Source organism: Pantherophis guttatus, chromosome 3 (assembly GCF_059756535.1).
Source record: "Pantherophis guttatus breed Tessera chromosome 3, ASM5975653v1, whole genome shotgun sequence".
NCBI classification, from domain to species: domain Eukaryota; kingdom Metazoa; phylum Chordata; class Lepidosauria; order Squamata; family Colubridae; genus Pantherophis; species Pantherophis guttatus.
The window spans coordinates 3,289,696-3,312,870 of record NC_142065.1 but is presented as its reverse complement, the minus strand read 5'-3'; the positions used below and the strand labels follow the sequence as shown (position 1 = coordinate 3,312,870).

The 23,175-nt window shown below is 49.3% G+C and overlaps 1 protein-coding gene across 1 annotated transcript; it reads left to right on the top strand.

The window, feature by feature from the left end:
- The first annotated feature begins 794 nt into the window (after positions 1-794).
- REM1 (RRAD and GEM like GTPase 1) lies at positions 795-23,175 on the top strand. The gene is made up of 5 exons (XM_060686113.2): positions 795-930; positions 9,697-10,105; positions 12,535-12,617; positions 14,596-14,806; positions 20,553-23,175. Exons 2-5 carry the CDS (start codon positions 9,775-9,777, stop codon positions 20,828-20,830), a joined length of 903 nt encoding a protein of 300 aa, XP_060542096.2. The 5' UTR covers positions 795-930; positions 9,697-9,774; the 3' UTR covers positions 20,831-23,175.

Genomic DNA, 23,175 nt, shown 5'->3' with positions numbered 1-23,175 from the left:
TCCAGCTGCCTGCAATTACTGCAGGTTCGAATCTCGCCAGGCTCAAGGTTGACTCAGCCTTCCATCCTTTCTAAGGTAGGTAAATTGAGGACCCAGATTTTGGGGGCAATAAGCTGACTTTGTATAAATATACAAAAGTACGAAGGCTATTGCTTAACGCTTTGTAAGCCGCCCTGAGTCTCCAGAGAAGGGCGGCATATAAATCAAATTTAAAAAAAAAAAAGAAGAAGAAGACGTAAGGGATGGAAACTAACCAAGGAGAGAAGCAACCTGGAACTAAGCAGAAACTTCCTGACAGTGAGAACAATTAACCAGTGGAACTGCTTGCCACCAGAAGTTGTGGGTAGCTCCATCACTGGAGGCTTTCAAGAAGAGACTGGACAGACATTTGTCCAGAATTGTGTAGGGTCTCCTGCTTGGGCAGAGGGTTGGACTAGAAGTCCTCCAAGGTCCCTTCCCGACTTGGCTGTTCGGTTCTGGTTATTCCCCCCTTCCGAAAGGAATATGAGTTGCCAAGGAAAACCAGTTTGGAGACGGCTGAGACCAGTGCCAGCCTGGGTCTTCCCTAGAGGAGATGGGGCTGGTACTGAGCCATGCCCTCCCCCCCCCCAGCCCTGCAGAGCTCGGCTCCCCTCCACGGCTCAGCCCGCGGAGACCCCTGCCCAGCCGTCTGGATGCTCTCAAGAGTGACCCCTTTCTTCTCATCCTGCTTGGGAAGGGCGGCGGCGGCGGGGAGGGAGGGAGGGAGGAATGGAAGAGGGGGGGTCTATCTGGGTCGCAGGGGGTGTGTCCCGCCCGCTCCGCTTAAAAGTCCCCGCCTGCCCTGCCCTGCCCCGCCGCGGCCGACGCTGCGCCATGAAACCGGACGGGCTGGATCGGGCGCAAGGTTGGGGGCGGCCGGAGGACCCCCGGGAGCGACCCGTCGAGTTGGTAAGCTTGGAGAAGTGACGGCCAGCTTCCTTCCCACCCACCCAAACTTAGAAAGCGGCGCGTGGGGAGGTCTCCTCCACCTGGGTGAGTGGGTGGAGTAGCGCGCGACCCCCGCTCCAGTGGGAGCCCCTCCTGCGACTTTTAGAGCCCGCCCCTCCCCCCCGAGAGGACCCCCCCCCCGAGGCCATGCAGAGTGCCCTGGAAAGCTTTCCACCCGTGACTCGCTTTCCGCGAGGTTTCTGGGGGAGGGAGAAGGATTCCGGATCCCCCCCCCAATTAAAGAGGGTAGAGCAGGGGATCTTGCAACCTGTGAAGTTTTGGAGCCATCCAGCGATGGAACAGAAGTTGCCTTCGGAAAGTCGTGGGAGCTTCATCCCTGGATTCTTCCCGAGAAGAGACTGGGCTGCCATCGGTCAGAAATGGCGCAGAGTCTCCTGCTTGGGCGGGGGGCTGGACTAGATGACCTCCAAGGTCCCTTCCAACTCTGTTAATCTGTAAACTCTTAAGATTTGCGGACTCCAGAACTTCCAGAATTCCCCAGCCAAGCGAAGAAGTTGGAACCCGCAAGTCTTAAAGGTGCCAAGGTTGGATGGACGCCCCTGGAATAGAGACCCCCACCCAAGTGGAAGCGCGCGGCCCCTTTGGGAATAACGCCCCCCCCCCGTGGGAAAGCAGGGCCATGAGCCTTTGCACGTGCTCAGGTGCACCTTCGCCTTTCCTCCCCCTCCTCAACCTTACTAGAGCCAGCCCGGTTTGCGGGACGCGCCTGTAATTTTATGCCGCGGGTGACAATCGGAAACTGCTTTCCCTTTTTGAATTTTTAACCGTGTTTTGGAAGGAGGGAGCTGGCAAAACCAGCTTGCCTGGCATTGGGTTACTGGTGCCCTGGCAAGAAAGCAGAGTTGGATTGCAACCCGGAGAGGGGGAGGGAGGGAGAGGGAGAGAGAGACCTAAAGGACGCAAAAGGACGATGGGCTTGGTGATACATTTTTTTTTTTAATTTTTAATTTGATTTATATGCCGCCCTTCTCCGGAGACTCAGGGCGGCTTACAGTGCGTTAAGCAATAGCCTTCATACTTTTGTATATTTTATACAAAGTCAGCTTATTGCCCCCACAAACTGGGTCCTCATTTCACCTACCTTAGAAAGGATGGAAGGCTGAGTCAACCTTGAGCCTTGGCGAGATTCGAACCTGCAGTAATTGCAGGCAGCTGTGTTAATCACAATGCTTTCAGTCTGCTGAGCCACCAGACCCTCCCTCTTTCCCTCCCTTCTTTTTCTTTCTTTCTTTCTCTCTCTTTCTTTCCCTCCCTCCCTTCTTTCTTTCCTTCTTTCTTTTTCCTCCCTCCCTCCCTTCTTTTTCTTTCTTTCTTTCTCTCTCTCTCTCTCTTTCTTTCTTTCTTTCTTTTAAATTTGATTTATATGCCGCCCTTCTCCGGAGACTCAGGGCGGCTTACAATGCGCTTAGCAATAGCCTTCATCCTTTTGTATATTTATACAAAGTCAGCTTATTGCCCCCACAAACTGGGTCCTCAATTCACCTACCTTAGAAAGGATGGAAGGCTGAGTCAACCTTGAGCCTGGTGAGATTCGAACTTGCAGTAATTGCAGGCAGCTGGTGTTAATAACAGGGTGTTTTAGACCACTGTACTACCAAGGCTCTAATTTCACTTGTGGGCTAACAGGCTTCTTCATCTAGCCCAAAAGAGGATCCAGGTACTGAAATTAAATTGAAATTAAAAGCCGAGGTAGCAGAGAGAAATCTGCAAGCAGCCAGGTGGGGAGCCAAGGAAATGAGTTGGATTCATTGAGTAATCCAGTGGAACGACTTGCCTCCAGAAAATGTGGGTTGCTTCAACACTGGAGGTTTTTAAGGAGACATTGGACAGCCATTTGTCTGAAATGGTAGGTTCTCCTCCTTGAGCAGGGGGGATGGACTAGAAGACCTCCGAGGTCCCAACTCTGCTATTCTGTTGTTGTTGGGGTTTTTTTTGTTTTTTATTTATTTATTTAATTTTATTTATTTTTCAGATTTCTATACCGCCCTTCTCCTTTCGGACTCAGGGCGGTGAACAGCCAAAGTAAAACATTTGTACACAAAAGTTAAAATAGATTTAAGATAATTAAATAAAGTTTGGCCCATAATTTAAAACATTTCAATTCAAAAAGCAATTTCAAATTTTAAAAACCCACCATAAAATCATTATACGCCGCCCTTCTCTGGAGACTCAGGGCGGCTTACAATGCATTAATTAAACATTTAATTAAATGTTCTGTTAAGGAGAGAAGCAACCTAGAACTAAGGAGAAATTACAGTGAGTATTAACCAGTGGAACTCCTTGCCTCCAGAAGTTGTGGGGTGCTCCATCACTGGAGGTTTTCAAGAAGAGACTGGACAGCCATTCTCTTGCCTGAGCAGGGGGTTGGACTAGAAGACCTCCGAGGTCCCTTCCAGCTTCTATTCTAATTCTATTCTAAAAAAGCAACAAGGAATTCATGAGTCACGAATCGTGAGGAATTGGAAGGAAAGAGCATAAAGGAAGGGCCTAGGGTAGGAGAATGGATCCCGTCCGTTTTCTGAGATCAATGCAGAAATTCAAGTTTTTGCTGGCAGGTGGAGCTGAGTTCGGAGGAGCCAAAAGTCACAGCTCTATTTCATTGATCCTGGGCTCTCCTGGTGTCATGGTGATAAGAGAGTTGTGTGTTGTGAGAGGGAGCGGCAAACACAAGACACACAAAAAAAAAGAGGCACCTTTTGTCTTACTTGGCAAATAAAGTCAAAAATGCACGAATCAGCCCGAACTGCAGGCGATCTTCGACTCCCAACCACGAGGGAGCCCCATAAGTTCCCGTTGTTAAGCGAGGCAGGAGCTCTGCCCCGTTTTATGACCTTTCTTGCCACAGTTATTAAGTGAATCGCTGCAGCTGTGCAATTGGTCATGTGGTTGTTTTGAGTGGATCTGGCTCCCCCACTGACTTTGCTGGTGGGAAGGTTGCAAAAAGGGGGGACGTGGGATCACGCAATCCCGGGATGCTGAGCCTTGGTGGCGCAGCGGACTAAAGTGCTGTTAAGGTAGCACTTAGCTGCCAGCTGCCTGCAATTACTGCGAGTTCGAATCTCCCCAGGCTCAAGGTTGACTCAGCCTTCCATCCTTCCGAGGTAGGTAAAATGAGGACCCGGATTGTGGGGGCAATAAGCTGACTTTGTATAATAAAGAACACCGCTTGGGGGGGGGGAAAGCCCTACTAAACAGGTATATACAAAAGTATGAAGGCTATTGCTTAAAAGCATTGTAAGCCGCCCTGAGTCTCCGGAGAAGGGTGGCATATAAATCGAACCAATAAATAAATAAATAAATAAATACGTGCCAAATTGCCAAGCTCATGAATTTTGGTCACATGGCTGTGGGAGGGGGGGCAGGGCGGGGATGACTGCAACGGTTGTAAGTCGAAATGTGGTTGTAAGTCACTTTTTTCAGTGGTGTTTTGGGTTTGAATCATCACTAAATGAATGCTTGTCAGGGGAAAATCAGCTCTATCAGCATTCTCTGGGTGTGGGTGTGTGATTTAAATGGTGAACCCTTTTTTTTCATTTTCATTTTTTTTCATTTTATTTGATTTATATACCGCCCTGCTCCCAAAGAACTCAGGGCGGTGAACAGGCACAAGATAAAACACATAGAATACAAAAATTTAAGAGCAGAAGTAAGATCGGATTAAATCAATTTAGCCCAAGGCAAATTTAAAACCCCAGGTTAAGAACAAATTAAAATTTACATTGAAAAGAGAATGGGAGAGGTTAGGCCAGACCAGCCTGGTGAAATAAAAAGGTCTTGAGAGCGCGGCGGAAAGTGCGTGACCAAGGATAAAAAATAAATAAATAAATAAAGACATGTGCATGTGATAAGCACAATAAACCCAATAGACCCTTTTCAGAGTCTCGCTTCAGGCCTGGCTACAGCACGGAAACTGCTTTGGTCACGCTGATGGATGATCTCTGGCGAGCCCGAGATGGGGAGGGGGTCATTCCTCCATCTTGGTGCTACTTGACCTCTCGGCGGCTTTCGATACCGTTGACCATGGTATCCTGGGACGATTAAGGGAGCTGGGAGCGGGAGGCACCGTGTTACGGTGGTTCTCCTCCTATCTCTCTGGTCGGTCACAGTCGGTGTTGGTCGGAGGACAGAGGTCGACCCCCTAAGCCCCTCGTTTGCGGGGTGCCTCAGGGCTCGGTCCTCTCTCCCCTCCTATTTAACGTCTACATGAAGCCGCTGGGTGAGATCATCCGACGATACGGGGTGAAGTAGCAGCAATACGCGGATGATACCCAGCTGTATATCTCTACCCCGCGTCAATTCAGTGATGCGGTGGATGTGATGGGCCGGTGCCCGGAGGCTGTGAGGGTCTGGATGGGAGTCAACAGGCTCAGACTTAACCCAGACAAGACCGAGTGGCTGTGGGTATTGCCCTCTAAAGACTATGTCGATTGTCCATCCTTGGTTCTGCGGGGGGTGTGTGTGTGAGAAATTGTCCCCCTCAGAACAGGCTCGCAATCTGGGTGTCCTCCTAGACTCGCAGCTAAGATTAGAACAACATCTGACAGCTGTGGCTAGGGGGACCTTTGCACAGGTTCACCTGGTGCACCAATTGCGACCCTACTTGGATCCGGAGGCTCTCCTCACGGTCACTCATGCCCTTGTCACCTCACGGTTAGATTATTGCAACGCGCTCTACATGGGGCTACCCTTGAAGAGTGTTCGGAGACTACAGTGGGTCCAGAATGCAGCCGCGAGAGCTGTCGTGGGTGCACCTAGATATACCCACATTACAGCAATTCTCCGCGAGCTGCACTGGCTCCCTATTGGTCTCCGGGCACAATTCAAGGTGTTGGTTATTACCTTTAAAGCCCTACATGGCTCAGGGCCAGGGTATCTTCGAGACCGCCTTCTGCCGCATAGCTCCCAGCGACCGGTAAGATCCCACAGAGTTGGTCTCCTCCAGGTCCCATCAGCTAAACAATGCCGACTGGCGGGCCCGCGGGGGAGGGCCTTCTCTGTGGCGGCCCCAGCTCTCTGGAACCAGGTACCTCCTGAGGTTTGGACCACCCCCACCCTATTGGCCTCCGAAAAGCGGTGAAGACCTGGCTTTTCCGGCAGGCCTGGGACCGTTGATCTCGCTCTTGTGATCTGGCGAGATCCGGCCATGAATGGCGTGAATGAGTTTTTAATGTTTTTAATTTTTCAATGTTTTCATAGTGATTTTTTGAGTGTATTGTGAGCCGTCCTGGGTCTTCGGAGAGGGGCGGCATATAAATTGAATAAATAAATAAATTGAATAAATAAATACAGGTAGTCCTCGAGTTAGGACCACAATTGAGCCCAAAATGTATGTTGCTAAGTGAAACATTTGTTAAGGGAGTCTTTCCCCATCTCGGTGGCTTTTTTTCATTGCCGTTTGTACCCCTGAACAGGCACTAAAATGAACTGTTGTAAATCGAGGACTACCTCTACCATTCCAGACTGTCCAGTCTCTTCTTAAAAACCTCCAGTGTTGGAGGACCCACAACTTCTGGTGGCAGGCTGTTCCACTAGTTAATTGTCCTCACTGTCAGGAAGTTCCAGGTTGCTTCTCTCCTTGGTTAATTTCCGTCCGTTGCTTTCTTGTCCTGGTGCTTTGGAGAACAGGTTTTTTTTAAAAGAAGATATTGGACAATCACTTGTCTAAAATGGTATAGGGTTGCCTGCCTGGGTTGGACTAGAAGACCTCCAGAGTCCCTTCCAACTCTGTTATTCTGTTATGTTCTCCTTGATTAGTTTCCATCCCTTGTTGCTTCTTGTCCTGCCTTCAGGTACTTTGGAAAATAGGTTGACGCCAGTGGTGAAATCCAAGGTTTTTTTTTCCTACCGGTTCTGTGGGCGTGGCTTGGTGGGTGTGGCTTGGTGGGCGTGGCAAGGGAAGGATACTGCAAAATCCCCATTCCCTCTCCACTCCTGGGGGAATGATATTGCAAAATCTCCTTTCCTTCCCCACTCTGGGCCCAGCCAGAGGTGGCATTTGCTGGTTCTCCGAACTACTCAAAATTTCCGTTACCGGTTCTCCGGAACCTGTCAGAACCTGCTGGATTTCACCCCGGTTGACCCCCCTCTTCCTTCTGGCAGCCCCTCAAATATTGGGAGACTGCTATCCTGTCCCCACTAGTCTGGATGCAGGAGGCTTTCAAGGTCAGAGCAAGAGCTGCTGTTTGCAAAATAATCAATTTTTTTAAAAAATTTGATTTATATGCCGCCCTTCTCCGGAGACTCAGGGTGGCTTACAATGCGCTAAGCAATAGCCTTCATCCTTTTGTATATTTATACAAAGTCAGCTTATTGCCCCCCACAAACTGGGTCCTCATTTTACCTACCTTAGAAAGGATGGAAGGCTGAGTCAACCTTGAGCCTTGGCGAGATTTGAACTCGCAGTAATTGCAGGCAGCTGGTGTTAATAACAGGGTGCTTTAGACCACTGTACTACCAAGGCTCTTTTATAGAATAATAGAGGTCTTCTACTCCAACCTCGTAGCCCTTAAACCATCCCCGACAAATTGCTGTCCAGTCCCTTCTTAAACACCTCCAGTGATGGAGCAACCACAGCTTCTGGTGGCAAGCTGTTCCACGGGTTAATTGTCCTCACTGTTAGGAAATTTCTCCTTAATTCTAGGTTGCTTCTCTCCTTGATGAGTTTCCATCCGTTGCTTCTTGTCCTGCCTTCAGTGGCTTTGGAGAAGAGCTTGACTCCCTCTTCTTTGGGCCAGCCCCTCAAATACCGGAACCACTGCTATCGTGTACGCTTCTTCGTAATTGATCCAGCTCAATAGAGCTGGAAGGGACCTTGGAGGTCTTCTAGTCCAACCCCCTGTTCAAGCAAAAAATCCTATACCTGTGATGGTGAACCTAGCGTGCGACAGGTGACACACAGAGCCATATTGGTGGGCACGCGAGCATTCCCTAGCTCAGCTCCAGCGTGCATATGCGCACTGGCCAGCTGATTTTTGGGCCTTTGGGTCCACCGTAAGTCGGCAAACAGAAGGGGGTGGGGAAAGTTGTTTTCACCCTCCCCAGGCTCCTAGAAAGCTTCTGGAGCCTGGGGAAGGCAAAAAAACCGGGTCTACCAGGCCCATCATGGCATCACATGCCAAAAGTGGGGAAGCATGGGGTGTTGTGGCTCTGTTGCCTGAGCCTGGGCTATCGACAGATGCAGACTCTGAGAGTGAGGGAGAGGAGTTGGCAAGGCCTCCCTCTCCAGGACCCTCCTCTCTGGCAATGCCTCCGGAGGACACCGAAGGCCAAGAGATAGACCCAGAGCCAAGCACGTCCCCGCAGCCACAGGTGGACAGCGACGAAGGAGATAAGTGCTGGCTGGATCCTCGGCAGAGGCGCAGGGAGAAGCGTGCGCAGCAGAGGGGAAGGCGTGCCAGAGATTAGCTGAGTCACTGGACCACACCCCACAGGGTATAAATGTGGGTGTGGTGGCCGGTTTAGTTTGTGACGAGCAAAAACTGGAAATAATCCATAATCTCTGCATTACTGGACTTTGCCTGCTTTATCGGACTGCATTTGGACTAATCCTTGTATTGTTGACACTCTGCCTGTTTTATCGGAATGCTTGCAGTCTAATCTTTGTTTCGTGTGAGTAAAGTCTGAATTGGCAGCTAGCCACTGGGTTGCTGCCAGCTTTATCTTCAAAGACTTTGTCGTGTGGCTTATTAACTCCGGGCCGTCTGTGTGTGTGTGTGTGTGGTACGGGGACAGAACATGGGGGGGCGGGGTGCATAGAATAGGGGTGTGGGCACGCACGCACACGACCACCCCACACTCCCCCAGCTTTTGGCCTGCGATGGAAAACAGTTAGCCATCATTATCCTATACCAGGGGTCAGCAACCTGTGGCTCTGGAGCCGCATGTGGCTCTTTCATCCCTCTGTTGGGGCTCCCTATTGCTGGTCAGCTCCACAATTGATAGGGCTTTCGGTTAGGACAGGTAGAGGAAAAAGGATGCCGTGCCAGGAGGAAACTCTATGGTGGGGGAAACTGGACTTCCGGTCGGCTCCAGAATGGAATGGGACAGTGGTGGGTTCCTCCCGGTTCGGTCCGGTTCGGCCGAGCCGGTAGCAGTGATGATATGACGTCACCGAACCGGTTCTCCCCCCCGCCCTCCCCCCGTTATTCTTCCCTTTTATTTGGTCCCACCCCCAATCTATTGCTGCCTCCTGAGTCCCAGCTGATGACTAGAGGGAAAAAAACTGTTTAAACTCTTGCTGCGGGGCTTCAAAGGGCCGCCCTACAGCTGATCAGTGTTAAAAGCAAACAAATGAGTCGGGTTGTAAGTGCGAGGACTGGTCGTAAGTGCGAGGGCCTTCCAGAAATGACTCTGACCAGCTAGCCACACCCACCTAGTCACATGACCTCCAAGCCACACCCACAAAATAAGCCACGCCCACAGAACCGGTAGTAAAAAAATTTAGAACCCATCCCTGGAATGGGGGGCTTCTAGTTAGGACCTTTGTGGCTCTTTGACTTTTTAAGGTTGCCGACCCCTGTCCTATACCATTCTGGACACAAATGGTTATCTAATCTCTTCATGAAAATCTCCAGTGTGGGAGGACCCACAACTTCTGGTGGCAAGCTGTTCCATTGGTTAATTCTTTGGTCAGGAAATTCCCCCTTAATCCCAGGTTGCTTCTCTCCTTGATGAGTTTCCACCCGTCTTTTCTCGTCCTGCCTTCAGGTGCTTTGGAGAACAGGTGGATCCCTTCTTTCACCAGAGCCGCAAAGTTAACCGTGGACCGATTCTCTTGGGCAGAAGATGACGCTGAACATCCAGCGGGGAAGCCCCGGGGGTCCGTGCCAGCGACGGGCCAGCACCCCTCTTCCGGCTTCTCATCGGGAGAGGCTGAACCCCGGGAGCAGGCGGGCTGAGCTCTGCCACCCCCAGTTGGGGCAGTCTTTATCCTGCGAACCCCGAGCCCGCCCCCCGGAGCCCTGCGGCGGCTGGCGGTCCGAATCCTCTGGCTCGGAGGAATCCTGTGAATCTCTCTACCGCGTGGTCCTGCTTGGTGACCCCGGAGTGGGCAAGAGCACCCTGGTGAGCGTTTTTGCCGGAGTGCAGGAAAAGGACTCGCTGGAGCAGCAGAGAGGTAAGGGGGGGGGTTTCTTATTCTTCCCTGGGGAGGGAGCTGGGGGGGGTGAGAGTCAGAATTTTGCTAAGCTTATTTTGGGGTGGGGGAGAGGAGAAAACGGTGGGCCTGATGATTTAATTAATTATTTTATTTTATTTTATTTTATTATTTTATTTTATTTTATTTTATTTTATTTTATTTTATTTTATTATTTTATTTTTTTATTTTATTTTATTTTATTTTATTTTATTTTATTTTATTTTATTTTATTTTATTTTATTTTATTTTATTTTATTTTATTTTATTTTATTTTATTTTATTTTATTTTATTTTATTTATTTCTATACCGCCCTTCTCCTGCGGGACTCAGGGCTGTGTACAGCCAAGATAAAACATTGCATATAAAATTTAAAAACAATTTAAAAAACAATTAAATAATTTTGGCCCAAGATATTAAAAACAACCCAATTAAAACCGAATTCAATTAAAACAGAGGATGGGATCAAGCCAGCCCGGCTAGGTGAAAAAGATGTGTTTTCAGGGCCCGACGAAAAGTCCGGAGGTCTGGTATCGTGCGTATCTCTGGGGGTAGGTCGTTCCAGAGGGCAGGTGCCACCACAGAGAAGGCTCTCCCCCTGGGGGTCGCCAGCCGACATTGTCTGGCCGACGGCACCCTGAGGAGGCCCTCTCTGTCCGAGCGAACCGGCCGGTGGGAGGCTATTGGCGGCAGAAGGCGGTCTCGCAGATACCCCGGCCCTAAGCCATGGAGTGCTTTAAAGGTGGTCACCAACACCTTGAAGCGCACCTGGAAGACCACAGGAAGCCAGTGCAGCTCGCGCAGGAGAGGTGTCATATGTGAGCGCCCCGTCGCTCCCATAATCCCCCGCGCGGCCGCGTTCTGGACCAACTGGAGCCTCCGGGTGCACCCCAAGGGGAGCCCCATGTAGAGAGCATTGCAGTAGTCCAGACGGGAAGTGACAAGTGCTTGAGTGACCGTGCGTAGGGAGTCCCGATCCAGAAAGGGGCGCAACTGGCGTATCATGATCTCCCTTTTGTGGGTGATCTGTGACCCCGACAAGAGGCCGGTTAATTTTTTAAAAAGCAGTTTCTCGAAGAAGCCCGAGGCTGTAAGCGGAGACGGCGAAAGAGCATTTGGAGATGCGTTGGAAAATGCAGAATTATTTTTCAATCCGGATTCCCCAGGAATCTTTCTAACCGTGGAGTCCTTGGTGGTCTCTGAGCTTGGCTGTTAATCTGGCAGACGTTTCATGACCCAACTAGGTAACGTCATCAGTGCTAAAAGGGAGGGTTGTTTTTTTGGGGGGGGGCATGGATGAGGTTACCTAGTTGGGTCATGAAATGTCTGCAAGAAAAATAACCCAGCTCAGGGAGCACCAAAGACGCCACAGTCTCTCTCCTCCTCCCCCCTCCCTTTCTCTTTGCTTCCTCTCCCCTTCTTCCCCACTCCTCCTCCTCCTCCTCCTTCATTCCACACTCCCTTCCAGCACTGATAATGTTACCTAGTTGGGTCATGAAATATCTGCAGGGAAAGAACCAAACTCAGAGAGCACCAAGGACCCTACAGTCCTCCTCCTCTTCCTCCCCCTCTCTGCAACCCCCTCCTTCCTTCTAGTACTGATGATGTTCCCTAGTTTGGTCAGGAAAGCATCCAAGCTCAGAGAGCACTAAGGACCCCACAAGCCCTCCTCCACTCCACAACTACCTGCCTTCTAGCATTGCTGACGTTCCCTAGTTGGGTCATGAGACGTCTGCAGGAAAACAGCTGAACTCAGAGAGCACCAAGGATCCTACAGTTCTCCTTCTTCTCTTCCTCTTCTCTTCCCTCTTCTCAACAAACCCCTCTCACTTCTAGCACTGATGATGTTCCCTAGTTGGGTCATGAAACAGCTGCAAGAAAACAGCCAAGCTCAGAGAGCACCAGGGAAGGAGGAACCAGAGTTCTTCTCCTTCTCCTTCTCTTCCTCCTCCCCTCCCTCCCTTCTTCCTCCCTCCCTTCCTCCCTCCCTCCCTCCCTCCCTTCCTTCTTCCTTCCTTCTAGCATGCCTTGTTTTGGGCCTAGTAGGCCTCCGTGCACTTACCTGGGAGTCACTCCTGGAAGGGGAGGGGTGGGGAGAGGTGGGGCCAGCCAGCAATTTAACAACCAATTCGTCCGAACTGGCCCAAACCGGCTGAATCCCATCACTGCCGAGCAGGCTTCCCTGCAGCCTCCTGGGAGCAAAAACGGGGCATGGTGGGGCTGTGCTGCATCCCCCCCCCATGTCCCATTTTGGGCCTAGTAGGCCTCCCTGCCTGGGAGCCAAAAGGGACTCCTGGAAGGGGCGGGGTGGGGCAGGGCCAGCCAGAAATTTAAAAACCGTTTCACCCGAACCGGCTGAATCCCGGTCTCTCTTTATTGCTAATCCTGAACCGCTTCTGCTTCCTTCCAGATGACACCTTTGAGCGCACCTTGTCCGTGGACGGGGAGGAGACCACCCTGGTGGTGATTGACACTTGGGAAGCTGAAAAGCGGGTAGGTGGGAGTGATCTGACCTAGGGAGCTAGGCCAGGCGTACCTTTCTCAGACAGGTAAGGGAGCCTGCATCTTTCTCGGCTGGAGAAAATTTGCAAAGAGCTCTTCCTGACCGATGGACAAAAATTTCTTTATTTCTTCGTATCCTGCTGTTATTATTTTTTGCAAAGAGGCCGCAAACATATCCAACATACCTTTCTCCTCCCATTTTCCCCCACAATGACAACAACAACCCTGTGAGGTGGGCTGGGCTGGGAGAGATGGACAGGGCCATCTGTCTTAAAGTTGTCAAGATTGAAAAATACAGTATTAATATAGATACTGTCAAACTTTGCAGAAAGCTGTGGCTTTGCTCTGTTGGTTAAGGAACCAGACTAGAAAGCTGGAGACGGTGAGTTCTAGTCCTGCTTTAGGCGTGAAAGCTGGCTGGGTGACTTTGGGCCAATCACCAGGAGACGGTGAGTTCTAGTTCCGCCTTAGGCGTGAAAGCCGGCTGAGTAAGCCAATCACCAGGAGACGGTGAGTTCTAGTTCCGCCTTAGGCATGAAAGCCAGTTGGGTGACTTTGGGCCAATCACCAGGAGACGGTGAGTTCTAGTTCCGCCTTAGGCGTGAAAGCCGGCTGAGTAAGCCAATCACCAGGAGACGGTGAGTTCTAGTTCCGCCTTAGGCATGAAAGCCAGTTGGGTGACTTTGAGACAATCACCAGGAGACGGTGAGTTCTAGTTCCGCCTTAGGCATGAAAGCCGGCTGGGTGACTTTGGGCCAATCACCAGGAGACGGTGAGTTCTAGTCCCGCCTTAGGCATGAAAGGTGGCTGGGTGACTTTGGCCCAATCACCAGGATCCAGTGAGTTCTAGTCCCGCCTTAGACTTGAAAGCTGGCTGAGTGACTTTGGACCAGTCTCTCTCTCTCTCTCTCTCTCAGCCCATCTCACCTCACAGGGTTGTTGTGTGGAAAATAGGAAGGAGTGTTGGACATGTTTACCACCTTGAGTTATTTGTAAAAAAAAAAATAATAAAATCAAGAAACAAACAAATACATGAATTCAGTTCAATTAATTCTTAGAGCTTCAGTTCAGTGGCCTTTCAAGGAAATCACCTGTGCTCAGGTAATCAAGCGATGGGTATCTTTTGGTCCTGTCCTCACCTGGCACAAACTGATCACCTGTGTGATGGGGCACTCCAGGGACAGGTACTCCTCGACTTACAGCCACAGTAGAGCCCCAAATTTCCATTGCTAAGCGAGACAGTTGTTAAGTGAGCGATGCCCCGTTTTACGAACTTTCTTGCCGCCGTTGTTAAGTGAATCACTTCACTTGTAAAATGAGTCACACGGTTGTTAAGTGAATCCGGCTTCCCCAGGGACTTTGCTTGTTGGAAGGTCGCAAATGGGGATCATGTGACAACCCCCCCCCCCTGGGGACGCTGCCACCGTCGTAAATAGGAGTCTGTTGCCAAGCGTCTGAATTTTGATCACGTGACGGTGGGGATGGTGCAGCGGTCGTAAGTGCGAAAACAGCAGGGCCGTTGTAACTCCGAATGGTCACTGAACCAAAGGTTGTGAGTTGCGGGCTACCTGTGCTAGCAAGAAAAGGATCATCATCATCATCATCATCATCTTTTAACGACCCCATAATCCCTTGCGTGGTGGAGTCTGGGCAACTGAATGGAGCCGAGTGTTTTACTGGCCGGATGCCGTCCCTGTCGCCAGTACGGAGTTTTGTTTAGCAGATATAGTCTCAATGTGCCCAGAGAGAGAAATATCTGCCTCTACCTAGGATCGAACTCACAGCCTCCTGATTGTGAGGCGAGAGATGCACCTCTAGGCCACCGCATCACTGCTAACAAGAAAAGGATGCCAAGATTTATACCTCTCCCTTTGGGCTCAAAATGCTAAGCGTGGATCCAGGTGGGGCGGAGGGCAAAGGAGACCCTTCCCCTCTTGTGAGCACCCCTCTCGGTCCCCTCTTCTTGCAGGCATCGGAAGAAGACAACTGGCTGCACAGCCACTGCATGCAGGTGGGAGACGCGTATGTGATTGTCTACTCCATCACCGACCGGGGCAGCTTCGAGAGCGCCTCCGAGCTGCGCATTCAACTCCGGAGGACTCGGCAGGCGGAGAACCTGCCCATCATCCTGGTGGGGAACAAGACCGACCTGGTGCGCTCCCGGGAAGTCTCGGTGGAAGGTGGGTGCAAACAGGGTGCCAAGCCAGTTCCTGAAGGTCCGTGGGGGGGGGTCTCCGTCATTCAGGTCACAGGGGTCCCAGAGGTGCTTTTCCCAAAGGAAACTGGACTTTCTTGGGGTTTTTTTCCCCCCCCTTGGAAATGTTTTCATTCTCAGCCGAGAAGCTTCTTTAGTTCTTCAGGGGGAGGGGGGAAGGAAAGAAAGAAAGAAAAAAGAAAAGAAAAGAAAAGAAAAGGAAGGAAGGAAAGAAAGAGAAAGAAAGAAAGAAAGAAAACAGGAAGGAAGAAAAAACAGGAAGGAAGAAAAAACAGGAAGGAAGACAGGAATGAAAGGAAGAAACAGGGAGAAAGAAAGGAAAGGAAGGGAAGGAGGAAGGAAAGAAAGAAAAAAGAAGGAAGAAAGAAGAAAGAAAAAATGCAGGGCAGAGCAGGAAGGAAGGGAGGGAGGGAGGGAGGAAGGAAAGAAAGGAAGGAAGGAAAGGAAGGAAAGAAAGAAAGAAAAAGAAAGAAAAAGAAAGAAAGAAAAAACCAGGAAGGAAGGAAGGAAAGCAGGAAGGAAGAAAGGAAGATAGGAAAGAAGGAAGGAAGACAGGAAGGAAAGGAAGGAAGAAAGAAAGAAAGGAAGGAAAGGAAGGAAGAAAGGGAAGAAAGAAAAAAGAAAGAAAAAGGGCAGGGCAGGAAGGAGGTAAGGAAGTAAGGGAGGGAGGGAGGCAGGAAAGGAAGGAGGAAGGAAAGAAAGGAAGGAAAAGAAGGAAGAAAGAAAGAAAAAAGAAAGAAAAAATGCAGGGCAGGGCAAGAGGGAAGTAAGGAAGGGAGTGAGGAAGGAAAGAAAGGAAGGAAGAAAAGGAAGGAAAGGAAGGAAAGAAAGAAAGAGAAAGAAAGAAAAAGAAAGAAAAAGAAAGAAAGAAAAAACCAGGAAGGAAGGAAGGAAAGCAGGAAGGAAGAAAGGAAGATAGGAAAGAAGGAAGGAAGACAGGAAGGAAAGGAAGGAAGAAAGAAAGAAAGGAAGGAAAGGAAGGAAGAAAGGGAAGAAAGAAAAAAGAAAGAAAAAGGGCAGGGCAGGAAGGAGGTAAGGAAGTAAGGGAGGGAGGGAGGCAGGAAAGGAAGGAGGAAGGAAAGAAAGGAAGGAAAAGAAGGAAGAAAGAAGAAAGAAAAAAGAAAGAAAAAATGCAGGGCAGGGCAAGAGGGAAGTAAGGAAGGGAGTGAGGAAGGAAAGAAAGGAAGGAAGAAAAGGAAGGAAAGGAAGGAAAGAAAGAAAGAGAAAGAAAGAAAAAGAAAGAAAAAGAAAGAAAAAAAAGCAGGAAGGAAGGAAAGCAGGAAGGAAGGAAGACAGGAAAGAAGGAAGGAAGACAGGAAGGGAAGGAAGGAAAGGAAGGAAGAAAGAAAGAAAGGAAAAGAAGGAAGAAAGGGAAGAAAGAAAAAAGAATGAAAAAGGGCAGGGCAGGAAGGAGGTAAGGAAGTAAGGAAGGGAGGGAGGAAAGGAAGGAAAGGAAGGAAGAAACGGAAGAAAGAAAAGAAAGAAAAAAGAAAGAAAAAGGGAAGGGCAGGGCAGGGCAGGGAAGGAAGGAAAGAAGGAAGGAAGGAAGGAAGTCCTAAATAAATGATATAGTCAAGTGTTTCCTGCCTGAGCAGGGGGTTGGACTAGAAGACCTCCAAGGCCCCTTCCAAGTCTGTTATTCTGTTAACTCCGAAGAAGCTTCTTGGATGAGAAGCCAAACGTTTTCAAGGGGGAAAAAAAAACCAGAAAGTCTGGCTGTCTTTTGAAAAAGCACCTTTGGGGGCCGGTTCTCGAATGTTGGAAGAATGTGGGGCTTGGAGAACCGGTTAAAATGGGGTCTCCCCACACCTAGCATGGTCCCCCTCCCCGAGACCGGCTACAGGAATTGGGAATGTCTAGCCTAATGAAGAGAAGGAAGACATGATAGCAGTCTATTTGAGGGAAGGGGAGGGGGGTTTCCACCTATTTTCCATAGATTTTTCCATAGCCCCTGAAGTCAGGACGAGAAACAATGGATGGAAACTAACCAAGGAGAGAAGCAACCTGGAATTAAGGAGAAATTTCCTAACAGTGAGAACAATTAACCAGTGGAACTGCTTGCCACCAGAAGGTGTGGGTTCTCCATCCCTGGAGGTCTTTAAGAAGAGACTGGACAGCCATTTGTCCAGCATGATATAGGCCAGGGGTCGGCAACCTTAAACACTCAAAGAGCCACAAAGGTCCTAACCGGAAGCCCCCGTTCAATTCTGGAGCTGACCGGAAGTCCGGTTCCCCCACCATAGAGTCTCCTCCTAGCACAGTGTCCTTTTTCCTCTGCTGACCGGAAGTGTGGTTCCCCCACCATAGAGTCTTCTCCTAGCACACTGTCCTTTTTCCTCTGCTGACCGGAAGTCCAGTTCCCCCACCATAGAGTCTCCTCCTAGCACAGTGTCCTTTTTCCTCTGCTGACCAGAAGTCTGGTTCCCCCACCATAGAGTCTCCTCCTAGCGTGGCGTCCTTTTCCCTCTACCTGTCCTAACCGGAAGCCCTATCACTTGTGGAGCTGACCAGCAACAGGGAGCCACAGCAGAGGGATGAAAGAGCCACATGCGGCTCCAGAGCCACAGGTTGCTGACCCCTGGTATAGGGGGTCCTGCCTGAGCAGGGGGTTGGACTAGAAGACCTCCAAGGTCCCTTCCAGCTCCATAATTCTGCTCTGTTCTCCGGGCCAGGGGGTCTCTTCACGTCTTCCGATCTTGAGCTGCTTCTTTGATTTTTCTTATGTTCTGCTCAGCTTTGACGGTGTCCAGCCACCGAGTTCCTTTTACCACTAACTCTTCCCAACATAATTGCTTTCTCCAGTGAATTTTCCCGCAAGACGTGGCCAAAACAAACGAGACAACAGTCTCCTGATTTTCTCTTCCCATTTCTGGTGTTACGCACTTGTTGATCAACCTTTATTGTATGTAGGTATAGCAATAGCCCTTAGACTTATAGGCCGCTTCACAGTGCTTTCCAGCCCTCTCTAAGCAATTTGCAGAGTCAGCCTCTTGCCCCCTCCCCCCCCACCAACAACCTGAGTCCTCGTTTTACGGACCTCGGAAGGACGGAAGGCTGAGTCAACCTTGAGCCGGTGAACATATAGCTCTCTAACCAAGCTTTCAGTGCTGCATGGAGGAATCCTTCAATTTAAGATTCCTTAGGCCAGTTTTAAAAAGTTTTTTTTAACTGGAACTTGGGAATCCACCATCTCTCTCTCTCTCTCTCTCTCTCTCTCTCTATCTATCTATCTCTCTATCTATCTCTCTATCTATCTCTCTCTCTCTCTCTCTATCTATCTATCTATCTATCTATCCACCCACCCACCCACCCATCCATCCATCTATTTATCTATCATCTCTATCCATCTTTCTCTCTATATATATCTATCCATCTCTCTCTCTCTCTATTTATCTATCTATATCTATCCATTTCTCTCTCTCTCTCTCCCCCTCCCTCCCCCTCCCTCCCTCTCTCTGCTTCCCCTCCTTTTTTGGCCTGATTGAATGTATTGCATAAAAACTACCTTTTAGTACATCTTCCTCCCTCCCTCTGTCCTCACCACTTTCTGTACAGAAACGATGGAGAGCATCCTATTCTGTGGCATTACTGTCTGGTTTGGAAGCATTAGGGGTTTCCATCCGGGGGTGCGAGACGATATTCCAGGGGGGGTGCGAAAACTTGGGTTTAGAAGTTTCAAAATTATAGTGTATATGTATAATTATATGTGTATAATTATTTTTAAGGGGTGTGAGAATATATCAGAAGCATTCTAGGGGTGCAGGAAAGGTTGGGAACCCCTGCCTTCTTTCTTTCCTTCCTTCCTTCCTTACTTACTTACTTACTTACTTACTTACTTACTTACTTACTTACTTACTTACTTACTTACTTACATATTTTGTTGCATTTCTATGCCGTCCAACTCCCAAGGGACTCCTTGGCCTTAACTACTTCAGACAGGAAGGTGGTGCAGAGAGTGGTGAGGACAGCAGAAAAGATAATTGGGAGTTCACTCCCTATTATCCAGGACATGGCATATGAGCGGTGCTTGAGCAGGGTCCACAGGATTGTTTGGGATGTTATACATCCTCTTCATGATCTGTTTTGCTTGTTACCTTTTGGGAGGGGTGTCAGAGTGTGCATAGCTTTACTGTGTGAGACAACCCAGGAACAATAACAGCAAATAGAGGTTTGTCATAAAATAGTGGTTTTATCTACAAAAGAATATATCTTATACATTCGTGTACTATAGGCAGAGGTCAAACAATCAGCAATTACAGCAGGGAAAAACACAGGGAGAGGGAGGGAGGGAGAGAGAGAGAGAGAGCGCGCCTAACAGGGCCTCTTCTTATTATACAGGCTCTTAAAGGGATAACAGCCAAAAAGCCTTGCTGACTCATTCCCATCATTACATCATTGCAGCAGCTGGTCAGCTCTTAAGTCACTACCCTGATAAGGGGGCTTCGTGGTACCTGAAGCAGAACATCCAGATTCAACCAGTTTTGTTCCATGTAGCATCAACCTTGTGAACTCTTAAGTTTCCTCTTTCCCCGCTATGTATTCAAGAGGGATAGTGATTAATATTTATAAGTATGGGTGTAGGTATATATTTATTTATGTATGTATATAGAATGTGCATATGTGTGTTATGTATGTGTTTGGGTGAATATATACTTTCTCTTGAAGAGCAGGCAACAGAATTCCATTTTTAATGTGGGCCAGTGTGCTCACAGTAAAAAAAAAATGACAATAAAAATTATCTTATCTTATCCACACCACCTTCTTATCTAGGACTGAAGCACTCTACCTAGGACTGAAACAAAACCCCCCCAATTTTGTGGGGTGTTGCTTTCAGTGGAGGTTATGGGAGGAAACCGTCCTGTTAGCTACAGAGAATCCTCGACTTACAGTCATTCTTTTAACGACGGTTCAAAATTACCAACAGCACTGAAAAAAGGGACATATATTCGTTCCTCGGGCTGTTGCAGAACCCCCCAGAGACGAGCGATCAAAATTCAAGCCCTTCGCATGTATTTTTGACGATTGTAATCTTAGGTGATGGTCATTTGGGACCTTCCCAGACGGCTTCCGACAAGCAACGTCACCGGGGGAAGTTGGATTCACTTAACAGCAGCACGCTTCACTTAACAACTGCAGTTGTTAAAAAAAAAACGTAAAATTGGGTGCGTCTCACTTAACAACCGTCTTGCTTAGCCAGGGCAATTCTGGTCCCGATTGAGGTCGTAAATCGAGGACTTCCTGTGTACAGCAGTAATGCCTGAACGGATTCTTCTACATTTTCTTGGCTATTAAATTGTGCTTTTAAAACAGGTCTCGGAGCTTGGCCCCTTTAAGACGTGTGGACTTCAGCTCCCAGAATTCCCCAGCCAATTTTATTCAGTGGAGTTTAAAGTTGCCATTTTTGGAGACCTGGCTGAAGGACTCTGGGAGTTGAAGTCCACAAGTCTTAAAGGGGCCGAGGTTTAGAGCAGTGTTTCTCAACCTTGGAAGCTTGAAGATGGGTGGACTTCAACTCCCAGAATCCCCCAGCCAGCGCTGCTGGCTGGGGGATTCTGGGAGTTGAAGTCCACCCATCTTCAAGCTTCCAAGGTTGAGAAACACTGGTTTAGAGACCCCCCCCACACACACACACATACTTTAAAAGATGCCAGAGACATCCATCAATCTCTTGCCCGGCAGCTTCTCACAACCTGGCCATTTTTCCTTTGCAGAAGGACGGGCCTGCGCCGTCGTTTTTGACTGCAAGTTCATCGAGACGTCCGCTGCCCTCCAGCACAACGTGACCGAACTTTTTGAAGGGGTCGTGCGGCAAATCCGGCTTCGCCAGGACAGCAAGGAGGCCAACGAACGGCGCATGTCGCTCTACAAACGCAAGGAGAGCCTGACCAAGAAGGTGCGGCGTTTCCTGGACCGGCTGGTGGCGCGTAACAACCAGAAAGTTGCTCTGAAAGTCCGTTCGAAGTCCTGCCACGACCTTTCTGTGTTGTGAGAGACAATCGGGGACGGGGGGGTGGTGGTGTTCCTCGTTCGCTCGCCCCTGTTGCACCACGGAGGGTCTGGCCTCGGTCTTCCTTTTGGTGCCTAGTGTGGCTTTGCAAAATGCCCGTAATTGCGAAAGAGTCCAAATGGACGATCGCTTAAATATTGAGCCAGCCGTGTGCTTGCGGCCGCCAAAAAGACCAACACAGTTCTTGGCTGCATCAACGGAGGGATGGAATCAAGATCACGTGAAGTGTTAACGCCACTTTATAAGGCCTTGGTAAGGCCACACCTGGAATCCTGCATCCAGTTTTGGTCGCCACGATGTAAATAAGATGCTGAGACTCTAGAAAGAGTGCAGAGAAGAGCAACGAAGAGGATGAGGGGACTGGAGGCTAAAACATACGAAGAACGGTTGCAGGAACTGGGTATCTCTTGTCTACTGAAATAAGGATTTTGGGGTGACATGATAGCAGTCTTCCAATATTTGAGGGGCTGCCCCAAAGAAGAGGGAATCAAGCTATTCTCCAAAGCACCTGAAGGCAGGACAAGAAATAATGGATGGAAAGAAATCAAGGAGAGGAGCAATCAAGAACTAAGGAGAAACTTCCTGACAGACCAGTTAATTTGGGGGACTGGAGGCTAAAGCAGTGGTGAAATCCAAATTTTTTTACTACCGGTTCTGTGGGCGTCGTGTGGCTTGGTGGGCGTGGCAGGGGAAGGATACTGCAAAATCTCCATTGCCATCCCACTTCAGGAGAAGGATACTGCAAAATGCCCATTCCCTCCCCACTCCAGCGGAAGGATACTGCAAAATCCCCATTCCCCCCTACTCCAGGGGAAAGATACTGCAAAACTCCCATTCCCTCCTCACTCCTGGGGGAAGGATACTTCAAAATCCCCATTCCCTCCCCACTCCTGGGGAAGGATACTGCAAAATCCCCATTCCCACCCCACTCCAGGGGAAGGATACTTCAAAATCCCCATTCCCTCCCCACTCCTGGGGAAGGATACTGCAAAATCCCCATTCCCTCCCCACTCCAGGGGAAGGAAACTGCAAAATCTCCATTCCCACCCCACTCCAGGGGAAGGATACTGCAAAATCCCCATTCCCTCCCCACTCCAGGGGAAGGATACTGCAAAATCTCCATTCCCTCCCCACTCCTGGGGAAGGATACTGCAAAATCTCCATTCCCACCCTACTCAGGATTAGTTCGGGAAGGCTCGACCCCCTTGGCATATCTGAGAAAGGTGCAAGAAATTCAGGCTTTCTAGCGTAAGTTTGGTGGATGAGCGCGAGAATGAGAATGAGACCACAACGTGGGATTTACGCCGACCCGATTCGCTTGGCTCCCCGAGGGTTGTGATTTTTTGCCCTCCTGATTCTGCAAGGCTCCCTGCTATCTTCGAGATTCAGGCCAGTGGCTTCGTGCCAGGCTGGGTCAGGAATGCAGTTGGCTGCTTGGCAGATGCCAATCCCTGAGCCCTGGCCAGCACAGATAAGCAGAAGGAAAGAAAAAAAAAGTGCAATTCAACGGGAAAGTTTTCTGAAATGCGGCTTCGTCTCGCATTGTAACTACCTGAATGTCCCTTTTTGCAAACGGTATTTCCGGTGTTAAAACTGAAGTACAGGTGGTCCTCAATTTATGACCACAATGACCTGTTGCCATTGCTAAGCAGGATGGTTGTTAAGTGAGTTTTGCCCAGTGGTGGGATTCAGCCAGTTTGCAGCTATTCGGGAGAACCGGTTGTTAACTTTCTAAGCAGTTCGAAGAACCGGTTGTTGGAAGAAATCTTTATTTTGGTTTTTTTCCCATTTTACAGGGCTAATCCTGTAAGGAAGGCAGGAAGGAAACATTCTGGTGTTATTTCTAGCCTAAACTTTATTGCCCTGCTTACAGAAACTGCCTCTCCGGTTAACCCTTGTTACATTGTAACAGCTAAGGTGAAGTACCCATCAATGTGAGTGATGTTGAGTTGGCCACGCCCACACGCCCACACAGTCACATGACCACCGAGCCATGCCTACCCAGGTGATCATTAGGGCAGAGAACCGGTTGTTAAATTATTCGAATCACTCCACCACTGGTTTTGCCCCATTTTACGACCTTTCCTGCCACAGTGGTTGAGCGAAACGCTGCAGTTGTTACCTAACCTGGTTGTTAAGTGAATCTGGCTTCCCCATAGATTTTGCTTGTCGGGAAGATCGCAAAAGGGGATCATGTGACCCCAGGACACTGCGACCGTCATAAGTATGAGACCGTTGCCAAGTGTCTGAAGGGATGCTGCAAGTGTGAAAATTGGTCACAAGTGCCGTTGTAACTTTGAAATGGTCACTAAATGAACCGTTAAGTC